The sequence below is a fragment of the Chenopodium quinoa genome, unplaced genomic scaffold (genome assembly GCF_001683475.1).
Source record: "Chenopodium quinoa cultivar QQ74 unplaced genomic scaffold, ASM168347v1, whole genome shotgun sequence".
NCBI lineage: Eukaryota > Viridiplantae > Streptophyta > Magnoliopsida > Caryophyllales > Amaranthaceae > Chenopodium > Chenopodium quinoa.
In genome coordinates this window covers 888096-912508 of record NW_018742904.1, presented here as the reverse complement: position 1 = coordinate 912508, position 24413 = coordinate 888096, and the positions used below count along the sequence as shown (strand labels likewise).

General features: G+C 35.2%; 2 protein-coding genes and 1 long non-coding RNA gene across 5 annotated transcripts; 1 reads left to right on the top strand and 2 right to left on the bottom strand.

Moving 5' to 3' along the window:
* Positions 1-231: 231 nt before the first annotated feature.
* Positions 232-4986, bottom strand: LOC110727324 (ABC transporter G family member 31-like). 3 transcript variants are annotated; one of them, XR_002512525.1, is made up of 4 exons: positions 2808-4986; positions 1936-2023; positions 790-1642; positions 232-710 (listed from the first exon to the last, which is right to left on the bottom strand). XR_002512525.1 is itself a non-coding variant. In XM_021906883.1 (4 exons), exons 2-4 carry the CDS (start codon positions 1958-1960, stop codon positions 1068-1070), a joined length of 459 nt encoding a protein of 152 aa, XP_021762575.1. In that variant the 5' UTR covers positions 1961-2023; positions 2808-4984; the 3' UTR covers positions 232-1067. The 3 variants fall into 3 exon arrangements, 1 of the variants encoding a protein (XP_021762575.1); XR_002512526.1 differs by having other exon boundaries at positions 232-909; positions 1036-1642; positions 2808-4985; XM_021906883.1 differs by having other exon boundaries at positions 232-1334; positions 1476-1642; positions 2808-4984.
* Positions 4987-15540: 10554 nt separating this feature from the next.
* On the bottom strand, positions 15541-18474 carry LOC110727323 (transcription factor MYB2-like). The gene is made up of 3 exons (XM_021906882.1): positions 17237-18474; positions 16191-16320; positions 15541-16041 (listed from the first exon to the last, which is right to left on the bottom strand). The coding sequence occupies exons 1-3, from the start codon at positions 17400-17402 to the stop codon at positions 15558-15560; spliced, it is 780 nt and encodes a 259-aa protein (XP_021762574.1). The 5' UTR covers positions 17403-18474; the 3' UTR covers positions 15541-15557.
* A 3271-nt stretch (positions 18475-21745) lies between these two features.
* LOC110727294 lies at positions 21746-23094 on the top strand. The gene is made up of 2 exons (XR_002512515.1): positions 21746-22761; positions 22850-23094. It is a non-coding gene; the product is annotated as an uncharacterized LOC110727294 (long non-coding RNA).
* The last annotated feature ends 1319 nt before the right edge of the window (positions 23095-24413 follow it).

The following is a 24413-nucleotide window of genomic DNA, read 5'->3' as shown; positions in this document are numbered from 1 at the left end:
TTTATCTTATAGCTGAAGGACTTTTCCCACCGGTTTTCAAGTGAACCGGTGGCAAAACTATAACATTTCCCACCGGTTTTCACACTGACCCGGTGGCAAAAGTGCCCCAAAAATTTAAAAAAAATTTTTTTTTTTTTTTTTTTGCATTTTTTTCACTTAAATTGTACCAAATACTTATATATAATCATAATATACATAAAACACATATATCTGCCTCAATAACTTGTAATATTACACTTTAAAAAACTAAAACAAAATGGACATATAAACACTAACATATATATTTTCTTCAAAAACAGCATATTGTCTGAGTTCCAGCAAGAGCTATCCTGGTCTTGTGCTGGTGGCTGCTCTGCTGGCTGCTGTGTTGTGTGTTCAGGCTGACAGGCTGCTCTTCTGTTTGCTATGCGACTGTTTCTGTTCTCCTAAACTGATGTGTAGTAGCCTCTCCTGTCATGTGCATAGATGAAGACCTCTTTCTCCACCCCAAAAGGCCAAAACTTAGATGGAAACTTGAGGAAGATTTTTGTATATACCATCACATCACATTTCTCTATGGCTTCTGTCTTCCACCTCTGTTAATTGCTGTCATTCACAAATTGGATAAGAGATAATATTAATTAACTCATAGCAAAGTATGCATACCATTTTTGGACATGCTGTTTCGAAGCCCCAGGAAGTTATTAGGAACGCGAGCAAAAGCTGATCGCCTGGGTTTCAAAACGAGGTATACAGCATCAGAATCAATTTCGTATTGGATAGATAACATGAGAGATGAAAAACTGATACCTTAAGGCAGAGACCGAAATGTAGCCAAACTTTGCATATAGAAAAGAAACAAAATTGTACGTAGTTACAGCAGTAATGTGTAATTAGTTTCCTGCAAATTCCATATCCTGCATATATATTCTGAATAAATCCTGATTTCAGCATAGCAGAATTTCTCCTTTCATTGATGTTCAGATGGCTATAAATATGTGCATATATAAATCCTGATTTTTGAAGGAATAAACCTCATTTTAATCTATTTCTCACCAGCAGTGGCCAACAAATGAATGTGTTCTTTCTTATCTTCTCTGGAAGTTGAGGAATCTGATAGAAGCCATGAAGGCGCCAGAGAAAAGGAGAGAAAAGCCAATAAGAACAACAGCTGATATACCAATCATTTCAGAGTTAAAGCCATAATGGAGATCCAGATACTCTTTGACCAAGCCCTTAAACCCTTCTGTAACGATGATGGTCTCAACATCAGTAAGCTGTGATGAAATAAGTCCACGTAGTGTCCATGCTACAGGGCAGATGTAATAGAACCAAATCCACCAGCTAGGGATATACTAACAAATGAGTTAAAAAAAAAAAGAAAAAGAGAAAGACTTAGTACAAGATGTGTGAAGTACATTAAACCAGAAGCCATGATGCCAACTAGCTTGACAGAAAAACTTGGCAGCAGTAAGAAAGACAGAAACAGCACTTACACTCTTGGGAATAAGAAAACCAGAAAATAGATTCCAAAGTGAGTAAAATGCAGAAGATATGATGGCTGCCATATGCTGCGTAGGTGTAAGGCCGACAGCCATCATACCATAAAAGGTGAAGTAAGTGAAAGTAAGGAATGTAAAGACAAGGTACAGCAGAAATTTTCCTGCAAAAAGACAATTGAATGTCAACAAATCTATAGGATCTCTTTGTAGCTATGAACAATATTGTGAATATTTCAAATAAATGTGCACAAATTCATGTATGCATTATGTTTAGTTCCAACTAAGTGTTTTTAATGAGATTTTCAAGAGCTGAAAATTGGCTCTAACGAGCAATTAAACAGTTTCATAGGATTAGTGCACCCTAGTAAAGTTTTCTGCAAAGCAAGGCCTCTTATCAGATACTAAGAGAAAGAGAATTAAAGAGGATATGTGATAAAATAAATAATTAACTTACTTATTGTCCTTTCAAAACCAATCATGAAGTAAGTGATGATGCCATATGATAACGTCTGTGCAGCAATGTATGGAACTTCAACAAGAGCCTGATTCAAACAAATGGAAGCAAAGCATTCAATCTGATACATTCCGGGAGTATAAAACAGTATCTATTTGATACTCATTCATCTCATCGGCATTAAGGAAATTCATTCAGTGACAAGAGATACTTCATATAGGTTTTCAATACAAGTTTCATAACTTAAACATTCGTGATGTATCATCCCAAAAAGTTATTGATTCATTCTGGCATACAACCTTTGTTGCTCGCGATGCAGTTGAAATATGCTGCTTGAATCAAAGTATGGTGCTTATATCATGCAAGTGTTTGTGAAGCTACATCACATAGGTGATCATGTTGTTTCTCTTATAGTTCTCAGAGAGTGTCATTTCACTGTTAAAAACTCATTTCATATTAAAAAAGGAATCACAAATACTGGAAAAATATTCCATGGTTCTATGAGAAAGAAACTCTTTGGAATTAGATACATAAGAACTAGGTAAACAATAAAATCAGATTACCACACTGATAAAGTGATAAATTTTAGTGTTTTAAGATTATCTTATGAGAATGGACTTGTACAGATTTTTTTTGAATATATAATATAGTATACGTGTCCTTATATTCAATACAGGCATGTCTGTAAATTGTAAATAAGGAGTGTAATTTCAACAGAGATTACTTCATTAAAATACTTAAATGACTTCTCTACTGTAAATTTCTATATAATAATGTTTTGAGAGATAATAATGATAGTATATAACTCCTTCAAGCATAGTTGGCAGCCAAACATTTGTATGTGGAGATGGAACTGGATGAGAAGAACCTACCTTTTTGAACCAATATCCCAGAATATGGAGCCAAGAACCAGTCCACAGATTGTAGCAAGAAGGAATCTCACTGCATTATATTTTGGAGATCTCTAATATACAAGAAATTGCTTCTGAAGACAAAGCCGGCAAATAACCCACTTGATCACCAATAACTTAACAGCAAAGAAGCAAGTCAAGGCAAAGGAAATTCCACAAATAAATCAACTAATTATGATAACTTCAAACCTCAAACTTCAATCATATACCCATCTCCTCACCGCAAGGCAATTTTTTCTTTGCAAGTCCCGGTGTACGGGTATTTAGCCATATTAGTCACTAAAAAGCACCATTAACAATAATAATATTTGTAAAATTAATCACTAATCAGAAATTAATTAATACCAAGTCAAACAAACTACAATATCAGATTAGTTATATAGAATTTATATGTTTACCCAAATTTTTTTTGGGTAAGATAGGTTTGTGGATAACTTTTGGTGATAACTGGTAATATTCACAAGCTTGAAAAAATTGCAAAAGTAGCTGCCCAAAACTCTGCCACATTTTTATGTAACAAAGGACAATGCAGCAACAGACAAAACGTTAAGTCATAACAGCTCTAGAGATCAAACACCAATCCTGCAAGCCTTTCTAATAATCAAAAATCAAACCAAAAACCCTAAGTTTGAAGAATTTTATAATCAATGAGCCAATAGATCAATCCTCAATTAACCGAAACCTTTTTATTCAGCCAACTTGATCACCAAATATTCAACAGCTAACAAAAAACTGCATGCTCAAGAATCAAACCAAAAAATACCCTAATTCAAAAAAATTGAATAGCGCAAAACCTTTATATTCAGCTAACTTGATCCCCGATTAGTCAACAGCCAATAAGCAACTGCATGCTCAACAAGAATCAAACCAAACAAATAACCGAATTCGAAAAAATTGGTAATCAATCAACTCAAATGATCAAGCATACCAAATAGGCAAACCTATTCAATGATCAACAAAATATATTCCCTGAAAGAGGAAGTATAGCATATTGCCTTCATCATGCCAATTTTATAACGGTACCAATTTTTATTTTTTATGATTATATTCCCTGAAAGAGGAAGTATAACTAACAGTAACAGAGGGTTTGAACTATTTTACAACAGAATTCCATGAAGGCAGAAATAATAAATTTAACACACAACTTAACACAGAACAAAAAGACAGTGAACAAGGAGCAGTAGACATAACAATTAATGGAAGCTACATGATTTGCAAACATAATACTGGTGGATAAAGACAAAAGACCACACACAACATCAAAGATTGTATTGAAGAAAGTCATTCGATCCATGTTCACATTTTAAGCATAGGAGAATCCACCCAAAATCTCAAAGCAAACCGTAAAGAACAGAAAACCCTAAAACAATGAACTATTGTTGAATGCACAACTCGAAATTAAAGTCACAAAACCAAACCACAAAGAACAGAAAACCTTAAATCAACGACTAACCCTAGATTGCGAAGCTATTCAATAGACTAGGAAGACCACGAAATATTTCTTACCTCGAAGCTGCTACAATGGAGTTGGAAAGCTCAGAATGCGCTTCAATGGAGGTCACAAAGCTCGACAGTATGCGCTTCAATAGAGGAGATAGCTATATATGGAGAGAAAGAGAGGAGTTGCGCGGCAATGGAGGTGAGAAAGCCCAGGGAATGCGCTTCAATGGAGGACAACCTATGCGTGAAGGAGATGGTGAGGGCAGGCTAGAACGAGAGAAGAAGATTAATTGAAGGGGAAGCAGGGGAATGAAATTGTTCGTGCTGAAGGAATTGAAGAAGAAGAGTATTTCACGGATTTTTTTTTAATTTGCGTACTTTTTCCACCGGTTTGGGTTGAACCGGTGGCATATCCATTTACCCCTTTTTTTTTTAACAACACATTTGCCACCGGTTTCAAAAGAACCGCTGCGAAAAGTAAATATCCGAATCCCGCCCAAATCTTTTCCCACCGGTTTTTAAGAATCGGTGGGAAAAGGGGGTGCCTTTTTCAATTTTTCTACTAGTGGTGGTCCATAGCTTCAGCTGAAAATAAAACCGCAAAGAGTTAGAAAAATTCGAAAGCAAAGCCAAAGATGTGTACATATGCTCAAAAAGCCTGCTACCTCTGGAGGACCGGCTGCTAAGGCCGCAAGCGGCCAGAAAATACTCGTCATAGAGCCATTGAAACTTTGGGACGCAGTTTAGGGGCACTTGCTCTCGTACCCCAGTAGTAGGGTTTGCCCTAATCTCTACTTTGAAGAGTCCTCGGTCAAGGATCTCTTCCCTAGCCTTGCGGGGGACAAGTGGCATGCTGCGACCGCCTGCTAGAAGAGGCGGATCCTTGTTCCACCTATTGTAGCGCTTGTTCAGCAGCTTGTCAGGGCTGGCAATGATGAGGAAGGTGTTTTTTCAATCCTTCAATTTATTTTCTTTGCCCCTCGTCATCAGATAGCCTTTGTGGCTTGTTATTTGGTACCAGCCGGTACCGCTTGCTTTGGGGGTTCGGCTAAGATAGTTCATATGGGTGAACGCCTCAAAATTCGGCTCCACCCCACGCATTTCACATCCGACTACATAGCCAAGGATGTTGAACCAGGAATTCGGGGCTAACTGTCATAGCCCCACCTCGTATCCATCGAGGATTTGTTGAACGACCGGATGCAAGGGAAATCGAAGCCCAGCCTTAATGGCCGCCTCGTAGCAGCCAAAACGATTGTATCCTCAGCATCGAGCACAAATACTTGAAAATCAGGACCCATCACATGGTCCAATAGAAAAGAGTCTATTCGTTCTTTCATGGCCTTGACCCGGCCCTTTGGGACATGACAGTAGTAAGGAGTATTCAACTCCCTATGAGAGGCGGATGGTTCCGACCAGTCGTCCCCCTTTTCAGCTGCATAAGAAAGTCTTGCCTCATGCACACGAGAATGCCTTTCCTCTGAGTTTATAGAGAGGCGGCTTGAAGAGCTAGAGTCAGACTCGCTATCAGAAGAGTCCGACTCCTCCCCTCTCCCTGAGGGGGCCGACCCCTCTTCTTCTTCAGGGGCCATCTGCTAACTGGCCAGGTTAACAGTGAAGTGGGAAGGGGCTACCTTAGCTCCCTCCTCAGAGCTCTCGGCAGAAGGCCCACCTTGGGTCCCTGCGGTATCAGGCGGCTGGTCCGACAGCTCGCTAATTTGAACCCGAAAAGAGGAGCCATCAGAGCTTTCAATCCTCTTGTTCTTTTTGTTCTTGCCATACTCTCCTGCATAGATACAAAGACAGTTGGATTCCGGGACTTGCTCAAAGTTTGAAGTACCGCAGGGAAGTCGGCACCCCTAGTCCTAAATTCAGCCGTCCCCGGTGACCGGCTGATTGCTAACCTAGGTCGTGTATCGTAATTTGCATATTTTGCTAATCTATATTTCTTATTTGTTTTGGTTCGTCCTGTTTACCGGAAAGGTAAGCAATGTTGACTAATTTCAGGTGGAGTCAAGAATTGAGCATATGGGAGTCCCGGGAATGTTCTTCACCTAGATTAGGATTGTTGGTCTTGGTTTAATTATGAGTACTCATGACGATGGTTTCTATTTATAGTTATTGTAAATAAAGAAAGAGTTTGAATTTTCGTTGCAAAGTATTGGTTTTGGTTAGTAATTAAGTAGCCTTGCGTAATCACGTGGCGGTAATACGCCTAAGTCTATCTCTACGGTATAATTATACGTATTATACTAGTATTTCCGTAGAGGGAGATTTGGGGGTGTTACACACACTCCCACCAGTAACTTGCTCCCTTACATCGGCGACCCATCCCCTCCCCTTTTACCTTACCCAAACCTCCTTTCCCCACGCCGGTGAACCCAGGATGATTGGGGTGCCGATGAGGTCGCCAGTGGGAAAGGGGAGGGTGGTGTAGGTAGGGGGAGTAAGTGGTGTTATTTTTTTTTATTCTTATTATTATATATTTGAGGGAAGGATTAATTTAAGGGAAGGTTAGTCTTTTGATTAAATAAGGTTAGAATTTGAACTGTTTAAGTGTTGGTTAGTTGATTTAATAACAATTAGGCCACTTTAGTGAGTTTAATGAATCTATAATGCCACTACAGAAAATTGGAAAAAAAGTTTTTCTTCCAATAGAATTTATGATTCCAGAAAGCCACCATGTAGAATTTTTTTAATTTTTATAATAAGAAAAATTAATATGTCTATGTATCCTTATATCACAAATAAAGAATAAAAACCGAGTAGTTCTTATTTTGTACTTGTTTTGAAATTTATTGGGGCTTGAACTTATCTTTAGACAGCTAAAAAAAGATTTTGCAATTAATTTACAATTTTAAAAAAATAAGTTGTCTGCTTGTCCTAAAGTATTTAAAACATGTATAGTTTGTTTTAACTTTCTTGATTAGTGTAATTGTAGCTAGCCAACGTTTGTTACATTATCACCGGAAGCTGATCCATCTATTGCTCCGTTAGTATCTATCTAAGGATCATCTTCATCTTCTTCATCTTGCTTTTTAATTTAAACCATGATTTTTTTTTCTTTCAACTTAATCCGACCTTTCTCATAAACACAAATTTGAATGCTTTCTGGAGATAAGTGAGATATTTTTTCATCATACACTAAAAGAAGATTCAAAAGCAATGGATGAGGCGAAAACTACAAGTATAGCTTTCTCAAATCTCGCCAATATATGAAGATGTTGGTTATGTTCATGCCATCATCTTATAGTTTGGTAGTTTCCTCGGTCTCATGTTTGTATGACAAATAATCATGTGCAGGCTTGCTAGCAGGTAGGGCTAGGCGTGATCATGCTGGATGAGTTGGGTTGGGTGTGCAAAGTGGGTCATGTGATTTGAGCGGGTTGGGCATTTTGGGTGGGTTAATATGAGATTGTAGAAAAACAGCCCCATCGTAGCTAATTAAGGGGTATTTATATGACCCCCAAGTATTAAGGACGGAGAAAACAAGAAAATAACCCGGAACCAGGTCTGTACAGAAGTGTCAAAGTTCGCATGGTCATGCAGAAAGGGCAAAGATAAGGCAGTAGCTACTGCCTATATAGAACCAATTCTGCACGGACATCCAAAATTTGCCACAAACGTGCATACTTTTCTAGGATGGCCATAACTTTTTGGTTACTCATTGAAAAAGAAATGTAATCAGTCGTTTGAAAGCTCTTAAGATGATCTTTATTCTCTAATTTGAATCACATCAAAATGTTGAGTACGTAGAAAAAAAAATATGGTCAGTCGAAGTTGACCCTTGTGTAATCTTTCCATGTTAAATTCTTCCAAATGCTCTTATTTCACTCCAAGGCACTCTTTCTTGTATCTTTCATTGTTCCGTCAACCCGTGCTTGCCTTTTTTCTTCCCCCTTACGTGCCTCAATTTCTCTATAGCTTCAATAAGTGCTATTAAGCACTAATATGCAATAAAAAGCACAAACTTGTGAAGCATGGGGTACACAAAAATTGCATAAAAATAGAATAAATAGTGAACTAAGATGCCAATTCGTACGACATTAAGGTTCAAAACTACTCTAATTTCATACCAAATAACAAGTTATCATTTACCATACTCCCTTTGTGTTTTAATAAGTGTTACACTTTGATCGACACATAAGTTTAGGCAATTTAATTGTTTTAAATAAAAATAAGAGGTAAGTGTGGGAGTTGGAGTATTAAAAAATTATAAAAGAAAGACAGTGGGGTTAATATTGAAAAGTAATGAATGTGAAAGGAAATATTTAATATATAAAAAAATAAAAAAAAAATAGTAGTGGGTTTAGGTGGGGACCATGAGAGGACAGAGATATAATATTTAAATGTAGGTTTTTGCCAAAAAATGAAGTGTAACACTTATTAAAACACGGAGTATATGATTTCTACATGGTCATTTGTTTGTGTTATAGGTGTTATTACCTAATAATCCGTGTTACTTTACCATCTGGGATTCCTTTGTTTCCGTCAATTGAATGGTTCTGTAAAGTTAGTCTTTTAAGTGATGATGTGGCACACGACTAAACCATTTGTTAAGTGTGTGGTTAGCCACATAGAAGATGAGCAGTTAGAGTACAGACTAATTACATCATCAACAACTTACAAATTTGTTGGTAAAATAACTGTTGAAAACAATAATAAATAGATATTTAGAACTTTCCTGGATTGATGATCTCAAACTCACAGTCGCGCCGCGAAACAGAATCCACTTCCTTAGAAGCAAAATACGCCACCACCGGTACAAGTTTCCTAGGGACGCACGCGCCCCAAAATTAACGCAACTCTCCTCGTAATTCGTGCATCCGAACCCGAAGAGTGGAATTACTCAAGAATTGTTCAGATCTTAAAGGGAAGGTTTGTGTTTGTATGTTTAGGGTATTTCAATAATGAAAATAATGTATGATTGAAATAAAGGCCAAGTAGTAGTACTTATAGGAGAAATAAGAAAAAGAAGTAAGCAACACAAGCCTCACGCAAGGCCCATACCCACGGCTGGGCTTGGCGAGCTATCGCTCAGCCTTGCTGTAGGCTTCATTGTAGGGTTTCGTAGTGACCCGACACTACGCGGAAGGAAACCCCCCAAGACCCTCCCCTTAATTAAAGTAATTAACAAGCATAATAAACTTAATCAAGCAAGACTAAGAACAAGAATTATACCTTTGTTACGTGCTTCGCTCTCGAAGAGCTCTTATTTCAAAATCCCGAAACTACGAGATCTCCGACGGATCGTACCCTCGACCCGACCCGAGCGTCCCAAGTCTTGAAGGTTAGTCAAGACCCGGACAAAACAAAACTATGAGTTTTACGAATCAAAGGTTTACTCAATTACAAGAGTTGCCTTTTTAATTCCACTCAAGGTTGTCCATTTCCCAACACCCTTGAAGGGTATTTATAGGGAAATGGGTCCTTGGATTTCAATCTCCCACCAATGTGGGAGAGTTGAAAAGTCAATGATTTATTTAATTTCCAAATTACATAAATAATCAACTAAATCATATTGCGACAAGTGGCATGATCATGTGCAAAGGAGTAGTGCCCAAGGTTAGGTGGGGGACCATATGCCTTGCTCCCCAAGGCCCTTGATTGATCCCCACAAGCTTCCTCACAACCGCCATATGGCTGCTAGGCTGGCAGCCAGCTAGCGTGCCAGCTAGCGCTGCCAGCTAGCACTGCCCAACAACATCCCAGCCAGCAAGTGCTTGCTGGGCAATGCTGGCGCCTAATGCTGCTAGCACATTGTGCTGGTGCTGGCCCCAGCAGCCCACGCACTGGCTGGCGCACATGCCTCGCATAGCATGCACCATCCTCGCACCACGCACCAGCCTCGTACCACGCATCAGCCTCGCACCTCGCACCAGCCTCGCACCACACACCACACACCAGCCTCGCACACATTGCTAGCCCAGCCAGCGAGCCTACGCACGCAAGGGCCTAGCATGCGTGCTGGGCGATGCTGCCAGGCACCCTCACACTAGCACACACACGCCAGTGCCTAGCACTGCTATGCTTGGTGCGAGGCACGCACACACACACATGCACATGCGTAGTGCCCAGCACTGCGATGGCTGTGCTTGGTGCGTGTGTGGCCCTGCCATGCGCACCCAGGCATCCAGGCAAGCACGTTGATGTGCTGCGATGGGCTGCCTGGTGCTCCTGGTGCACCTAGTGCTTGCGATAGGCTTCCAGGTGCTCCTGGTCGCCTAGTGCTTGCGATAGGCTGCGATGGTGCCCAGGCATCATGCTAGGGTTGCGATAGCGCCTAGGCATGATGCTAGGGCTGCAATGGTGCCCAGCCATCCTAGGGCACGCATGGTGCGCCTAGGCATGCTGTTGGGCCCAGTCTAGCCTAGCAACCCACATGGCTAGGCCAGTGTGGTGCTAGGGCTATGTTCATACTTGTCGCTTTGTGATTATGCGACGCTCGGTCTCGACGCCCTAGGCTCGATATCCGATGTCTGTATTCGTAAAACTCTGTCGACTCATTAAATCCTTTCGGATTAATTCGTCGTCTCAGATCGGTGATTCGATTGGGTTCGACCCGAAGGGTTCAGTTAAGATTAAGCTGTAATATCAATTGTACCTCGATATTACTGATCGGAAGCAGCCTCCACCTAGGCATTCCGATCACTTGATCTTACTGAAGAATTAACTCTGTAATAATTCTGAACCCTCTATCGGAAGAATACACTTGTTGGAAGGACATCATTCCTTTCATTCATGAGCAGCGAGCTATAGCTCACTCGCTGGTGAGCTCTCGCTCGGCCCTGCCGCAAGGCTTGCGAGTAGCGAGCTATAGCTCACTCATAGGGAGCTCTCGCTCGGACCTGCCACAAGCCAATGCGAGGGGCAAGCTATAGCTCACTCGCAGAAGAGCTCTCGCTCGGACCTGCCGCAAGCCACTGATGGCAGTGATCAGCTATAGCTCGCTCGCACGTGAGCTCTTGCTCGGCCATGTTGTAGTCTATCCGAGCATCCAAGCTCTAACTCTCTTGCTAGCTCAGCCTTGCGCGTCCATCTTTCTCTCGCTAGCTCCTTGCACACATAGGCACCAAAGGTAACCACACTCACTTGGTAAAACTCCGATTTGCATTACTAGAATTGCAAAAACACCAACAAAATTTTAAAACACCTACCTCAATTTGGGTTAGAGAGGTTTATGAGGTTCAAATAATGTTAATTCACAAGATTGTAGAATGAAAGTTTCATGATGTATTTTTAGTAGTTGCCACTGCAATTCTATATCTAAGAATATACTCCATATTAAGTTTTCCTGCATTTAGTTCTTGTGCTAAAAAATTGTATTGAGACAAATTAAATCTAAATATGTTCAATTTTCTTTGAGTATAAATCACCATATCCGAAATATAGTTTGTAAATAATATAAAGTGTTGCATGTATTGAAAAATGGGTGAAATATTTTGTTTTGTCGTAAGTCTTTTCACATAAGATTCTAAGCAAACCAGCGACAATCACTTTAATGTATACGTACTTGTGATTTGTGAAAGTATCAAAGTCTTGAATGAAATGGTCAAGAATTAAAGCCACTTGAAACGGACTTATAATATACTTAATGTAACAAAATTATTCCAAAGAGCTACATATACATACTCCCAAACTCACAGCATCTAAATGATGTGTTATATTCTTGCAAACGATATCTATCTTATATAATTGTATACTTGTTCATTTAATCTTCTTTGTGATGATGAAGCAAGATAGGGCTAAGGAAATTATTCTTGAAAACTTAGCTTATCATTACTCCGCCAAGAATTCTCACTTGACTAATGATTCAAAGCACACAATGTACGCTTTTCAAAATAGTATTCTCTTCACCCCCATATTATTGTGTCTATATTTCTTATTCTATATCGCATCTTCTAATATTTAATGTTTTTACAAATTTTTATATGTGACTAGTCACACCGTGTGGCTGAGGTTACTTATTAGGGTTATTTAGAAGTTATTTATTCAGGGGTTACATGATTGATCAGGGGTTACTCGGTCGGTTAGGGGTAATTCGATTAAGGGTTACTTGGTCAAGAATTACTCAATTGGTCAGGAGTTACCCGACACGTTAAGTATTTTGGAGTGTGTCAGTCCGCCACACAGTGTGGCAAGCAACACTGAAAATGCGATAACCAATCGAGTAACCCCAAAATAAGTAACCCATGACCGATTAAGTATTTCTCTGAATAAGTAATTCCGATCACATGGCTAACCACACAGAAAATGCACTATTAAATTTTACATAATTTTACCATGTTATAGCTACTTTATTTTTACCTTTTACATATAAGATACCCACCATGTAATAATTTACTTAATTTATAACTTTATGTATTGTCCTGTATAATATACCTCTATATCCAAATCCAAATTATAAAGATTAATGTCATCATACACCAATTTGAAAAAAAAAATACCTCTAAGTCTAAGACTATTACACACTCTTTCCACTATCCTTAATTCACATGAAAAATAAGCAACAAGCAGTATAATATCAGATAGAGAGAGATTATAATATGGTGCAGAGAGAGTAATAATGAATTACAATTTTGATTTTACCAAATTACATTTACTAAGATTGAGTAATAGAATACGAGAGACCAAGAGCAAAGACTTTTAGTAAAAAAAATTTATATCCTAATTCATGAAATTTGAATATCAAGCTTGCCCAAAGCTTTAGGGCACGATGTACATCGATCTTAAATTATTCTGAGTTACATATATTCTCGATCACATCTTACTCGATCTCGATTATACATGCATAAGCATGATTGTAAAGTTAAGCTGAGAGCACTGCATGATGCACATCTTACTCTCAAGTTTCAATTATCCGTCTTAATTTATATACCCAATACTATTATTCATTTTTGACACGATATACCCAATAAAATATCAACTATTTTCACTTCCCTCTAAAACTCTTCAATTATCACATAATATCACAAACTGTTACTTAACACAATTATTTCTTTTTTTTTTTTTTTTTTTAGGAAAACATAACACGGTTAGATCATATTTGTTATGCTTTCGAAAAGTCCCTCCTTTACATAAGAATTTTTTTTAACATTAATTAATTCAAGTTAATGCTCAAGTAGAAGATAGTACTAGGGAAACGATAAACTCAATCCAACAAACAAAAAAAGTTATAGCATCAATAATAGAGGCAAATAAACAATTTTATGTTGGATCTTCACTTAGGATGAACGTGTACGGACAAGATTAAATTGAGAAAAGTGTGAAGAATCTCTTACAAAATTTTGCGATTAAAAGGAATTGTTAAATAATTATGAACTAAGTACACACAATCACGTAATAATACGTATTAAATTATAAAAATATGGTTTGTGCTTGCTTATGCTATTATGATGATGTGAAATCTGTATAGCACCATATAAATAAAGTAACGTATTTCTAGATAGATTAGATGATATGATTTTGACTAACTACAATAAATTAGGGTATGCAATCAAGTTTTTAGGATATGATGCTTTAATTTTTGTTGTTTAATTAGGGTACGACATAGTTTTTTAGGGCTAAAAAAGGTATAATTAAGAAGAATTCTTTGTTTATTTTAGGGTGTGTCCTTTTATGAGGCATGTGATCCACGCACTAGACAAAAGGACAAAAGTGTATCCACTAATTTTGAGTTGTTAAGGTGTGAAATTGAAATTAATTTAATTTTTTTTCGTTTTGTTGGGTTGGATTAGATTTGGTTAAAGTTCTAGAGATTGAGTGTTTACATACAAGATTACTTGTTCGAATGAATTTATAAATTCTTTTGTTGTTCAATTAAAATTGTACCTTTATTTTTCGGACATTTTGAAACAGTATGTGAATCGTAGTGCTAGAATGAAAAGGTGGTTGATGAGTGTATGACTCATCATGAAAATAATTTTTTTTAATCATAGTTTAATATTGTAATTATGATAACTGTATGTTGTTATGAAGGAACATCATGTATTTTACATTACAAATTCGCAAGTTCAAAATATTTAAAATAGATACATAATACGATTAGAAATGTCAATTCGATTTTTCGGATCGGGTTCGATAAGGTCTGGTCGGGTCAATTTTTAAAGTTAAGTTATACTAAATTATTGTGTTCACGCAAATTGAAATCTAAATCGGATATTTTTTGAGTCGATTTCAAATCGGGTGTGATTTGTCACCTCTACACATGATACGTACCTCTTTCTAAAATTGGACATACTTAGAATAGGCTTATAAAATCAGTATATGATGAATTTCGAGTTACGATGATGATGAAACAAATCAAGTACATATTTGGCTAGTCCTAGCTATGAAAAAAAAGAGTAGTATAATGCTTATGGACAAATCAAAGCATAATTGCAATAAGCGATTTGAACTATTAACTATAAAGTCTATACTAAATAAAAACGACGCATATGTAAAGCAATTCACTTAAGCAATTCACCTTTTGGATTAATCCAGATTCGAGAATCAGTTTTGAGTGGTTAGGTTCCAATCCCCTCTCAATTATTGTTGCGGGAGATTGAACATGCGGTACTCTCTACCAAATGTAGCCCCAATCATCACTACACCAACAACCAATTGGTGTTGCTCATTTATAATAAATATACATTAAACAAGCTTAAGATTAGCAAATTAAAACTAACAAACTTAAGCAACATTTGGCGCCGCTAGTGAGGTACATGTTAGTTTCTTGCAAAGTCACTTACATGGCAAGAAACTTCACGTACCATTCTTTGACCTAGCTAGCTAATTAAACTATTATATTTAACATTTGATTTTTAACAATCCGCGAGGCTTGCTTTCCTCTAATGGCTAAATCTCAAATTAAACCACAATTATGATGCATGCAACAATGGACAAAAAAATAAAAATGCTTAAAGGTATATGAGTATTTTGGAAATTATTCATGGTAACTATGTGCTATTAGACGTTTTTTTGATATCACCCCGACTAATTTTCCCTTTTTTAAAATAACGTTGATGAACTCGAAAATTAAAATTTCATCAGCCTAAATTATGAAATATTTCACAAAATATAAAAATAGATAAATAAAATAGCAATTTTCGAGTTCATCAAGATTATTCTTTTTAAAGTTGTCAAATAATTAAGTCGAGGTTATTTTTGAAAACGGCGTATAATACATATTTACCATGATTAATTATCCCAAGTTTTAGATTAGTATATATATATATATATATATATATATATATATATATATATATATATAGAAGTGAAATTGTAGGTTGCTCAAAAAGAACCCCAATTATTCCCTTGGAAATCATCTATGTTCCACAAGGCAGCATCCCAGCAAAGAAGATCAACGTTAGAAGCTTCACAAGAAATATTATTATCACTGTAACAACCCCAATTATTCCCTTGTTCTTCAGTATATGTTGGACAAATGTTAGCACCCATCTCAGCTTGTCGAGCTTGCGGTACTAGACTAGTAGTCGTCGTTGTAGTGTTTGTTACCTTATTGCTATCGCTATCCTCGAGGAGGATAGACATGATCTTTTTCATGTCCATCGCCGTAAACTGTTGCTGTTGCTGCTCCTGCTGCCGCTGCTGCAGAAGCTGCTGTTGCTGAAACTGCTGTTTCCGTAACAAGCGAGTTTTCGATTTTTCGAGATTATTTGGTGAAGCCTTGTCCTTTTTCTTGAAATGTGTCCTCCAGTAGTTCTTGATCTCATTATCTGTTCTTCCAGGCAAGCTTCGCGCAATGGTGGACCACCTAGTACAAGTACGAGTACGTGCTATTAGTTGATTGGATGTTAATTCTATTATTAGTAGGTGTGATCGATTGTAAATCTTGTAATAATTAATGTTGTTAGTGGAAATAACGCAAAGAAAAATCTAGCTAAATTAAGGTTAAAAAATTACCTGTTGCCCCACCTAGCATGGAGCTCTAGGATGATGCTTTCTTCATGTGGAGTGATTTGCCCTCGTTTAAGGTCGGGTCTTAAGTAGTTAACCCACCTTAATCTACAGCTTTTACCATTCCTTCGCAATCCTATAATGAAAAAGAAAAAGAAAACGTTGTTAATTTAAGTACAAAACACGTCTCTTTTTCTTTGTAATGAATGAGCCACAAGAGCATTACAAATTACAGATGAGGGAAAGGAATGTGAACTATAAAGGTGTGATCTATTGTATACAGATCGACCATCGATGTTTGCCACTATGTTAGATCAAGATGTTATTGATAAATATAAAATTGGATTGGTATTAAGTGCAAGATTAATAATATAATCAAGAAATGTATCAATCACTAACTAATTATGATATGATAAACTTTGGATCATGAAGATAAAAAGTATGCATGCGTCATGCACATGTGTTGATGTAAAGAGTAATGCACGTATAATGTAAACAAAATGCGTTACATTCAATGGAAAGAACTATGCTTAGACAACATGATAGCTTTGGCCAATTGAGGTGGTCTCATGTGAATATTGTTGCATATGCATGACTTTGAGTTTAAATTGAACCATCTAAAATATGTCTTATTAGTTATGACATTGACCAAGTTAATAATTGATTAATAGGTCATTAATTGTATACACCTATAGATTTGAATGATACATGACAAGTCATTATACTCTACTTCCTATCTCTTAACACAAGGATATTAGATTAAAACTCCTAAAGATTCGAATTGAATGATATGCCGAGTCATTATATTCTCTCAACACAAGGATATATATTAGATCAGAACACTAAGGTTGCGTGCACAATTATTAAGGTGGTAATCTAGGAGCTAAGTCTTAAACCCGAGACTAAATGAACACGTACCACTCAAACTGGAGGAGTAGTGCCTCAATTAAGGGTATGGAGTGATCGAGTAAATTGAGGGAAACAAGAACATCAAACACATACAATTAGCTAGGACTATACCTAAAATATGAATGAATTGAAGCAAGTAGTACCTGCAAGTCTAGCAACAGAATTCCATCTTCCTTCACCATGGAGCTTAACATATTCAATGAGCAACCTATCTTCTTCGGCGGTCCATGGCCCTTTTCGCCACCCGCCGTCTCCCAACATTCCCCAGCTCATCCCCATATGTGCTCCCATCACTCCCCTACAAGACATCTTACAAAACTAACAAACAAAAATAAAAACCCCAACAAAAATATTTTGAGTACAAACAAAAAAATTTCTAGCTCTAGCTTGTTAATTGCTTACTTACGTAAGCTTTTGGCTCCTAAATTCTCTTGCACATTTAGGCTACTGCTTGTTGCATATTTATACCCCTTCAATAATATACCTCATTTTATTATGCCCTACCAAAAAAAAAAAAAAAAAAAAAAAACCCTTAATATTTGTCACTTTCATGTGTCTTTAAGAAAAATTAGATTTTTATCCCACTATATACTAACATCATGTCAAGTAAAATTACAAAAATGCCCATTACCTTTTAGCTTAATGGATGAGATCTTCTCTTCTTCTTTTAGACCCTTTTAAGCTAAGCTCTCTTTAATAATGAAAATAGTTTAATTAGTGCTAGAGCATAGATTATATTCACTATCATTTTCAATCTCAAAGTAATTAAATTAACCAATTACAATAACTATATATGTAAAAAAAAACTTTCTCTCACCTCTTCCTCTCTCTCTCTTTGAAAAAACCCTAAAATTTTTGGCAGCCGCAAGGGGCTACCATCATCATCTCTTTGATGATGGTAAGCCCCATTATTTTCTTTATTTTCTTTGTTTTTTGTTTTTTAGTCATTAATAATTCTCCTTGCTCTCTCTTTATGAGAGTTTTCTTCCCAATTTTTGGGTTTGTTCTCTCCTTTTGTGAGAGTTTGGCGTTTGTCTTTCTTCTCTTCCCTTATGGAAGATTGAAAATTATTTTTAAGGTTTTATCTGAAAGATTGGATTCATGGGTTGTTATTCGTACAATTTTGCAATTGGCGTTGGAATTGAGGATGCGATCGACATGGTCAAGTAATGAATTTTCTTCCCAAAACTATGTCAAGAAGATGGACTCCCTCACAGAAGGCTGCATAATCCAGCGAACAATCGGGGACTGTGCTTCATCGTCAGATCTAGTTTCTCATCATCATAGTTTTTTTAAAGAGGATTTTTACTTGATTAATTTAGATTGTATTTTACTTTTCTATAATTCCTATTGTAAATGCCATATGGCTTTCAATTAATGATATTTTATCCTTCCCTTCAAAAAAATATATATATATATAACCGTATTCTTTTACTAAAGTTTAATCTTTTGTCTAATATAAGCTTCATTATATTTTAAAATGTATAAAGGGTCGATTTTCACACTAATTTGTTATACTTTATTCTAAAAGATGTCTTTTAAATGTACAAACTATAAGATGGCGAATAAAAATCATTTTCTAAGTATTCTATATTCTATTAGTCCAAGAATTTAAGTCTTCAGGTCAAAATTCGAGCATATGATTGAGAAGAAAAACTATAATATATATACTTGTAGTTTGTACTTATATAGAATATTTTTCCAAGGTTGGTGCTAAGGTTCGAAAAATTGCGTTACTTTAAATTTTTTAAATATACGTTCTTAAATATTTTCTCAAATAGGTAATTTAACAAAACTTATCAAATTTAATAAGAGGATGTATGATTACAGTAGTAAACACAACATAATATTCCCTCTTATCTAAAATTAGTTTTTGCATTGTTGCATCCTAAATTCTATAGAATACTTTGACTCACTTGATTTTCGCATAATGGTTAGAGAATGATGGATAACTTAACTGGTTAAAGTTCTTTTTCCGAATCTAAGAGATCCTGGATCAATTTTCGTCATCTGTTTAGTGTTCAAGTTATAAATATTACACTTTCAATCTATATGCTGATTTATTTTAGTCCTTTGACTAAGTTTATCAAGTAAGTCAAGCTTTCAAAAAAATAAAATAAAAAAATGGAGGTATTATTATACTCTTCAAGCCCTTAACTTAAATCGGTCTAATATAAAGTGTTATCCTTTTTGTTCTTTTTATATTGCTTTTTTGTCTTATAGGAAAATAATTTAAATAAGAAGAACCAAAAGTATTGGAGTGAGTATCATTTTATAAATTGTCATAAGGTTTTCTGAAACACCTTTGAATAGTAATTTTTTTTTAATTGGTAGGTAGTATTAAATGTTGATAATAAGAGTATAGAATATGAATTGTAATCTTGAAAGAAAAGTGTCTTCTTAATGTCTATGTACTTCCTCCTTTTCTATTTAGTTGATGCATTTAATTTAGGCACACATATTAAGAAGAGGAGAGAGAATTAAAGAGAATGATAAAGCAAGTGAGGTACATAAAAAAAAAAGGTATAAATCTTACCCAAAAAGAAAACGTGGCAACTAAAAATAAACTTCCTAAAAGAAATACGTGTCAACTAAAAAAACGGTGGTAAGTATCTCCAAACTTGTTTTATAATTTTCATTTCGTTATCATTACTCAATATTAGTCCCTAAATGGTATGAATGAAAATGAAAACTTATGAAGAAAAAGAAATACTTTGATTTGAGTTAGCTTAGCATTACCATGTGGATGATATAAGATTTTCTTTATCCTCGTCAATAACTTTATGCCTTTTCAGTTTATCTAATTTTTGCTAAATTAAAAATTATTTTTACTAAACTAGGGAAACTTTTTTGCAAAACTTAAATTATATTTACTAAAAATGAAATTATTTTTACTGAACTGAAATTAATTATACATACTAAATACAAATTATTTAATTAATTTTTTTTTTTTTACGAAATAAAATTATTTTTTAAATATTATTTTTTAAAAGTAAAGTGTAACTGGCCTTAATTAACACTTACCAAACAAACTAATTATATAGATTTTTGACAGATGGAGTAAATAACGCTTACTTATCTTATGGAATTTTTCAATCAATTTAAATTGTCAAATTGACAAAACACATGAAGTACTTTACTTATCTACTTCGATTAAAAAAATAAAATTAAAATCGTGACAAAAAATTGGAATTGGAGGACAGCTTTTCAAAAAAACATAAGAGTTAAGGATCAATAAGAATATAAGGTTAAGAAGTAATTATGATGCTAAACAAGGTTAAGGAAAGGATAAACATATATAATTTGATGGTTAAAAAGCCACGTATAGCTCTAGATGTAGATGTAGGGTCTTATTATGCAAAACAATCCAGGTACAAAGAATTAATAGCTATAAAGCACTGCCTTAAAATAATTAATTAAAGAATTGCTAAGGAATATAATATTTTTGGGTGATATACCATTCTAAAGCTATGATAACTACTACATATCCAGTTAAAATTCACCATCTGTTGCTACTTTCTTCTTATATCAAACCACTACCATTTTAAGGTGATTTAGTCACGCTCAACTTATATATCAAGTCTTTACTTGAATTAATTAATGGATTTCATTTTTATTTATTTATGTTTAAGATTTTGGAGTCATTAACAAACGTGAATCGAACCATCATCATTAGCTGCTCGTATAAAATAAGAGATATATGGTGTGATATAAATGACATATAAGTGTTACTTAAATTGTGAGATAGATGATTCAGAATAATGCGTACTTTTTAGGGTGACAACCTATATTTAATTTATTTTTTATTAAATAGTAGTAAAATGGGTTTAACCTTATGGCTAGAAAGTTATGTGATCAAATTAAATTTCATTTTGAGGCTGTTTAAAGGTAGGAATTCCCTTATCTTTTTACTGTCATTCCACTCTTAACGAATCTGATGTGTAAAGCTGGATTGACTTATATTATGAGAAGTAGTGTAGGTTCAATTGGTCGTTCTTCAATTCTTACTTAAAAAATGAAACACTTTAGTACGTCATCATGATCAAATAGGTGGTTCGTGTATATGTTGAATTGTCCCTGAAAAAAGAACTTTCATCAGTGAAGGATGAGTAGTGGATGTTTCGTTCTACCAACTTTAAGGACTCAAATGTTTAGTTTTTAAAATATTTTTGATGACTCAAATTGCAACTTGCAAACAATTTAACAGGTGTCCAACAGTATTGCCAAAACTTCTAAGATATTTAAGTTTGTTAGAAGCTACGAAGCAGCCGATACATTATCTAGATGTCTCCAAAATGAGTTGAAGATTGCCGTGTCCTAAAAACAACACTATCTATGACAAGTTTGCTCTAACTTCTTGTTAATAGAGATATGTTGGAATTTATATACTACTTGGCGTTCCTTTTCCATTTTCTTCAAATACTATTTTCTAACATTTAAAATAGAATCTCAAGTATATATTTAATATGAATCAAAAGAATAGTTACACACACATTTGATGTGTAAACAAATTATATATATATATATATATATATATATATATATATATATATATATATATATATAGAGAGAGAGAGAGAGAGAGAGAGAGAGAGAGAGAGAGAGAGAGAGAGATTGGATCATGTGAAAACAAACCTAAAACTGAAAACTGAAAACAGATGATCTAGACCATTGAATTTTCATCTGACGGATTAGATTACATTCGCGTTATTTGTAATCTTGACCGTCCATTCTCTCTGCTCTATTTTTATCTTTCTTCAATCTCACGATATCACTGGTTCTCTATCCTTCTCCCAAAAAATCATCAAATTTCAGAGGAATTTGCTTCAATCTTCATCAATAATTTGCTTCAATCTTCATCAATTTCGTCTTTAGCTTCAAAATTAAACCTGAAAAGTGAGTTTTGCGTTTCAACAATCAATTATGTGAGTTAATCATTTTCGTCGCTGAATATTCATCCCATTGAAGCGAGTTTTGAGCTTTCTCGATCCTCCATTGAAGCGAGTTTGAGCTTTCTTCTCCATTGAAGCGGCTTCTCAGGTAGTATTTCTTAAATTATCGACTATCAATTTCACAATCTAGGGTTTATTTCTAGTTAATTGCTCGAATGTTTTTGTTATGAAATATAAATTGTTGTTTGGATTCGAAATTTGTTGAATAGCATGCGAATTTTGTCGATTCAAGCATTTAATTGTTTTTAGATTTTATGTGTCATGTATTGTGAGTTTGTGACCCTTGAATTTATGTAAAATTGGGGGATTAGAGCAATCTTGAGCTCTTCATTGTGCCTTTTGCTTGGTCGGTTTGTTGTCACGGATTCATGGGGAATTCGAGTAGTTTAGCATCTGTTTCTTGTGATTGTACTGCCTTGCATTTTGATGCAGAGTAAAGATGAGAAATAGGGTTACATTTTTGGGAACTAGCAAGCTGAACTTGGTGAAATTGTATAATTTCTTGGATTGTATTTTCTTTATGTTTAGTACTTTTAAGGCTTTATAAAGAGGCTTCCATTGCATATATTGAGGCTTCCATTGCAAATATTAAACAGATTTCTACATGTGAAGGAGACAGAAAATTGAAGTATGGCGATCATCATGGTTTTCTCGTAATTACACTTATTGACACGCCAAGAGCTTATGCTGATCTCAAATCTGAGGAACTTGGTCAGGTGAGTAGACAACTACTAGTTTATTTTAAGTTTATATTGACTAAACCTGTGGTAATGAGGATGAAATGATTTGTCTCTCTGAGCGCAGGGTGAAGCTATAGCTCAAAACATAAGGTCTATGTTTGGACTGAGAGTTCCTGTCATCTCAATAGTCACCGGTGAAGGTGGTTTTGGGGGAGCTCTGGCCATCTGTTGCTGCAATAAATTGTTTATGCTTGAGAATCCTGCTTTCTATGTTGCTAGGTTTTCTTCGCATCTATTGTCTATTTTTGGTTTCTTATTATTATTCAAATTCCTTCATCATTTTCCAATACATGCTTACCTTATTATTTCCCTTTTGACATTCCTGAAGCATCTATTGTATATGAATTTTTCTCTTGCTAGATAGTTAATAAGCTTTCATGGGATACAGCCTTATTAATTTCAGAAGAATCTATCTTTTTCATGAAAAGGCTGCTGAAAACATGAGGATAACAGCCCAAGAACACCTTCGGCTATAAATTGATGATGTTATCATTCCTGCAAGCTTTTCTAAATTCTCAAATTTCTGCGTGAAATCAACATGATTTGTTTGGACACTTTGAATGCGTTCATTTGGACTGCATGCTTATTCCACATAATTGGCAGGTGTGATACTTTTGTGTTCTTTGTGTGATATTCTTTCTGATTATTTGTCTCGAACACTCTTCTTTTTTCTTTTTGCTGTTATTCAGAAATGTTGATTTGAAGAAAATTTCTTGTAGAGACATACTTCGTATACCTTAAAAATATTTGGGTCTAAATTATGTGATTTTGCAGATTGGTGAGTGTGTTGCTAACTGGTGGAGGCCCAATTTTGAAACAGTGATGTATCCCTACTGCCCTCCTCACATCACAATGAGTTAATAGCTATGGAGTATATTGTTTTTGTGTGCCGGAAGCCTATTAGCTTAATTGGTCGAGCATTGTGCACTTGCATTGCACATGATGTGGGTTCGAATCCTACATAGGCTTACATGTAGTGATCTTTTTAAAATGTAGTAAAAATGAATATAATTAGCTTATTTTTATTTATAACGACTTTTATAATTACCTGAAGTTTATATATAGTTACCTTATTTTCGTATATAATGACCTTTTTGTAAATGTCATATAGTTACCTTATTTTTATATATAATGACCTCTGTGGAAGTGTCATCAAAATTGATATATATATATATATATATATATATATATTGACCTATGTGCAAGTGTTATCAAAATAGATATAGTTACCTTATTTCTATATATAGTGACCTTCGTTATTTTTATATATAGTGGCCTCTGTATAAATGTGGTCAAATAGATATAGTTACCTTATTTTTATATATAGTGACCTTCATTATTTTTATTTTTATTTTTATATATAGTGGCCTTTGTATAAATGTGGTCAAAATTGATATAGTTACCTTATTTTTGTATATAGTGACCTTTATGTAAATGTGGTCAAAATTGATATAATTATCCTATTTTTGTATGCAGTGACCTCTAAGGAAATATTTTAAAAATTGATATAGTTACCTTATTTCTATATATAGTGACCTCGATGTAAATGTCATCAATTTTTAATATAACTTGATATAATTACCTTATTTTTGTATATAGTGACCTTTGGGTTGTTTCACACCATCAGA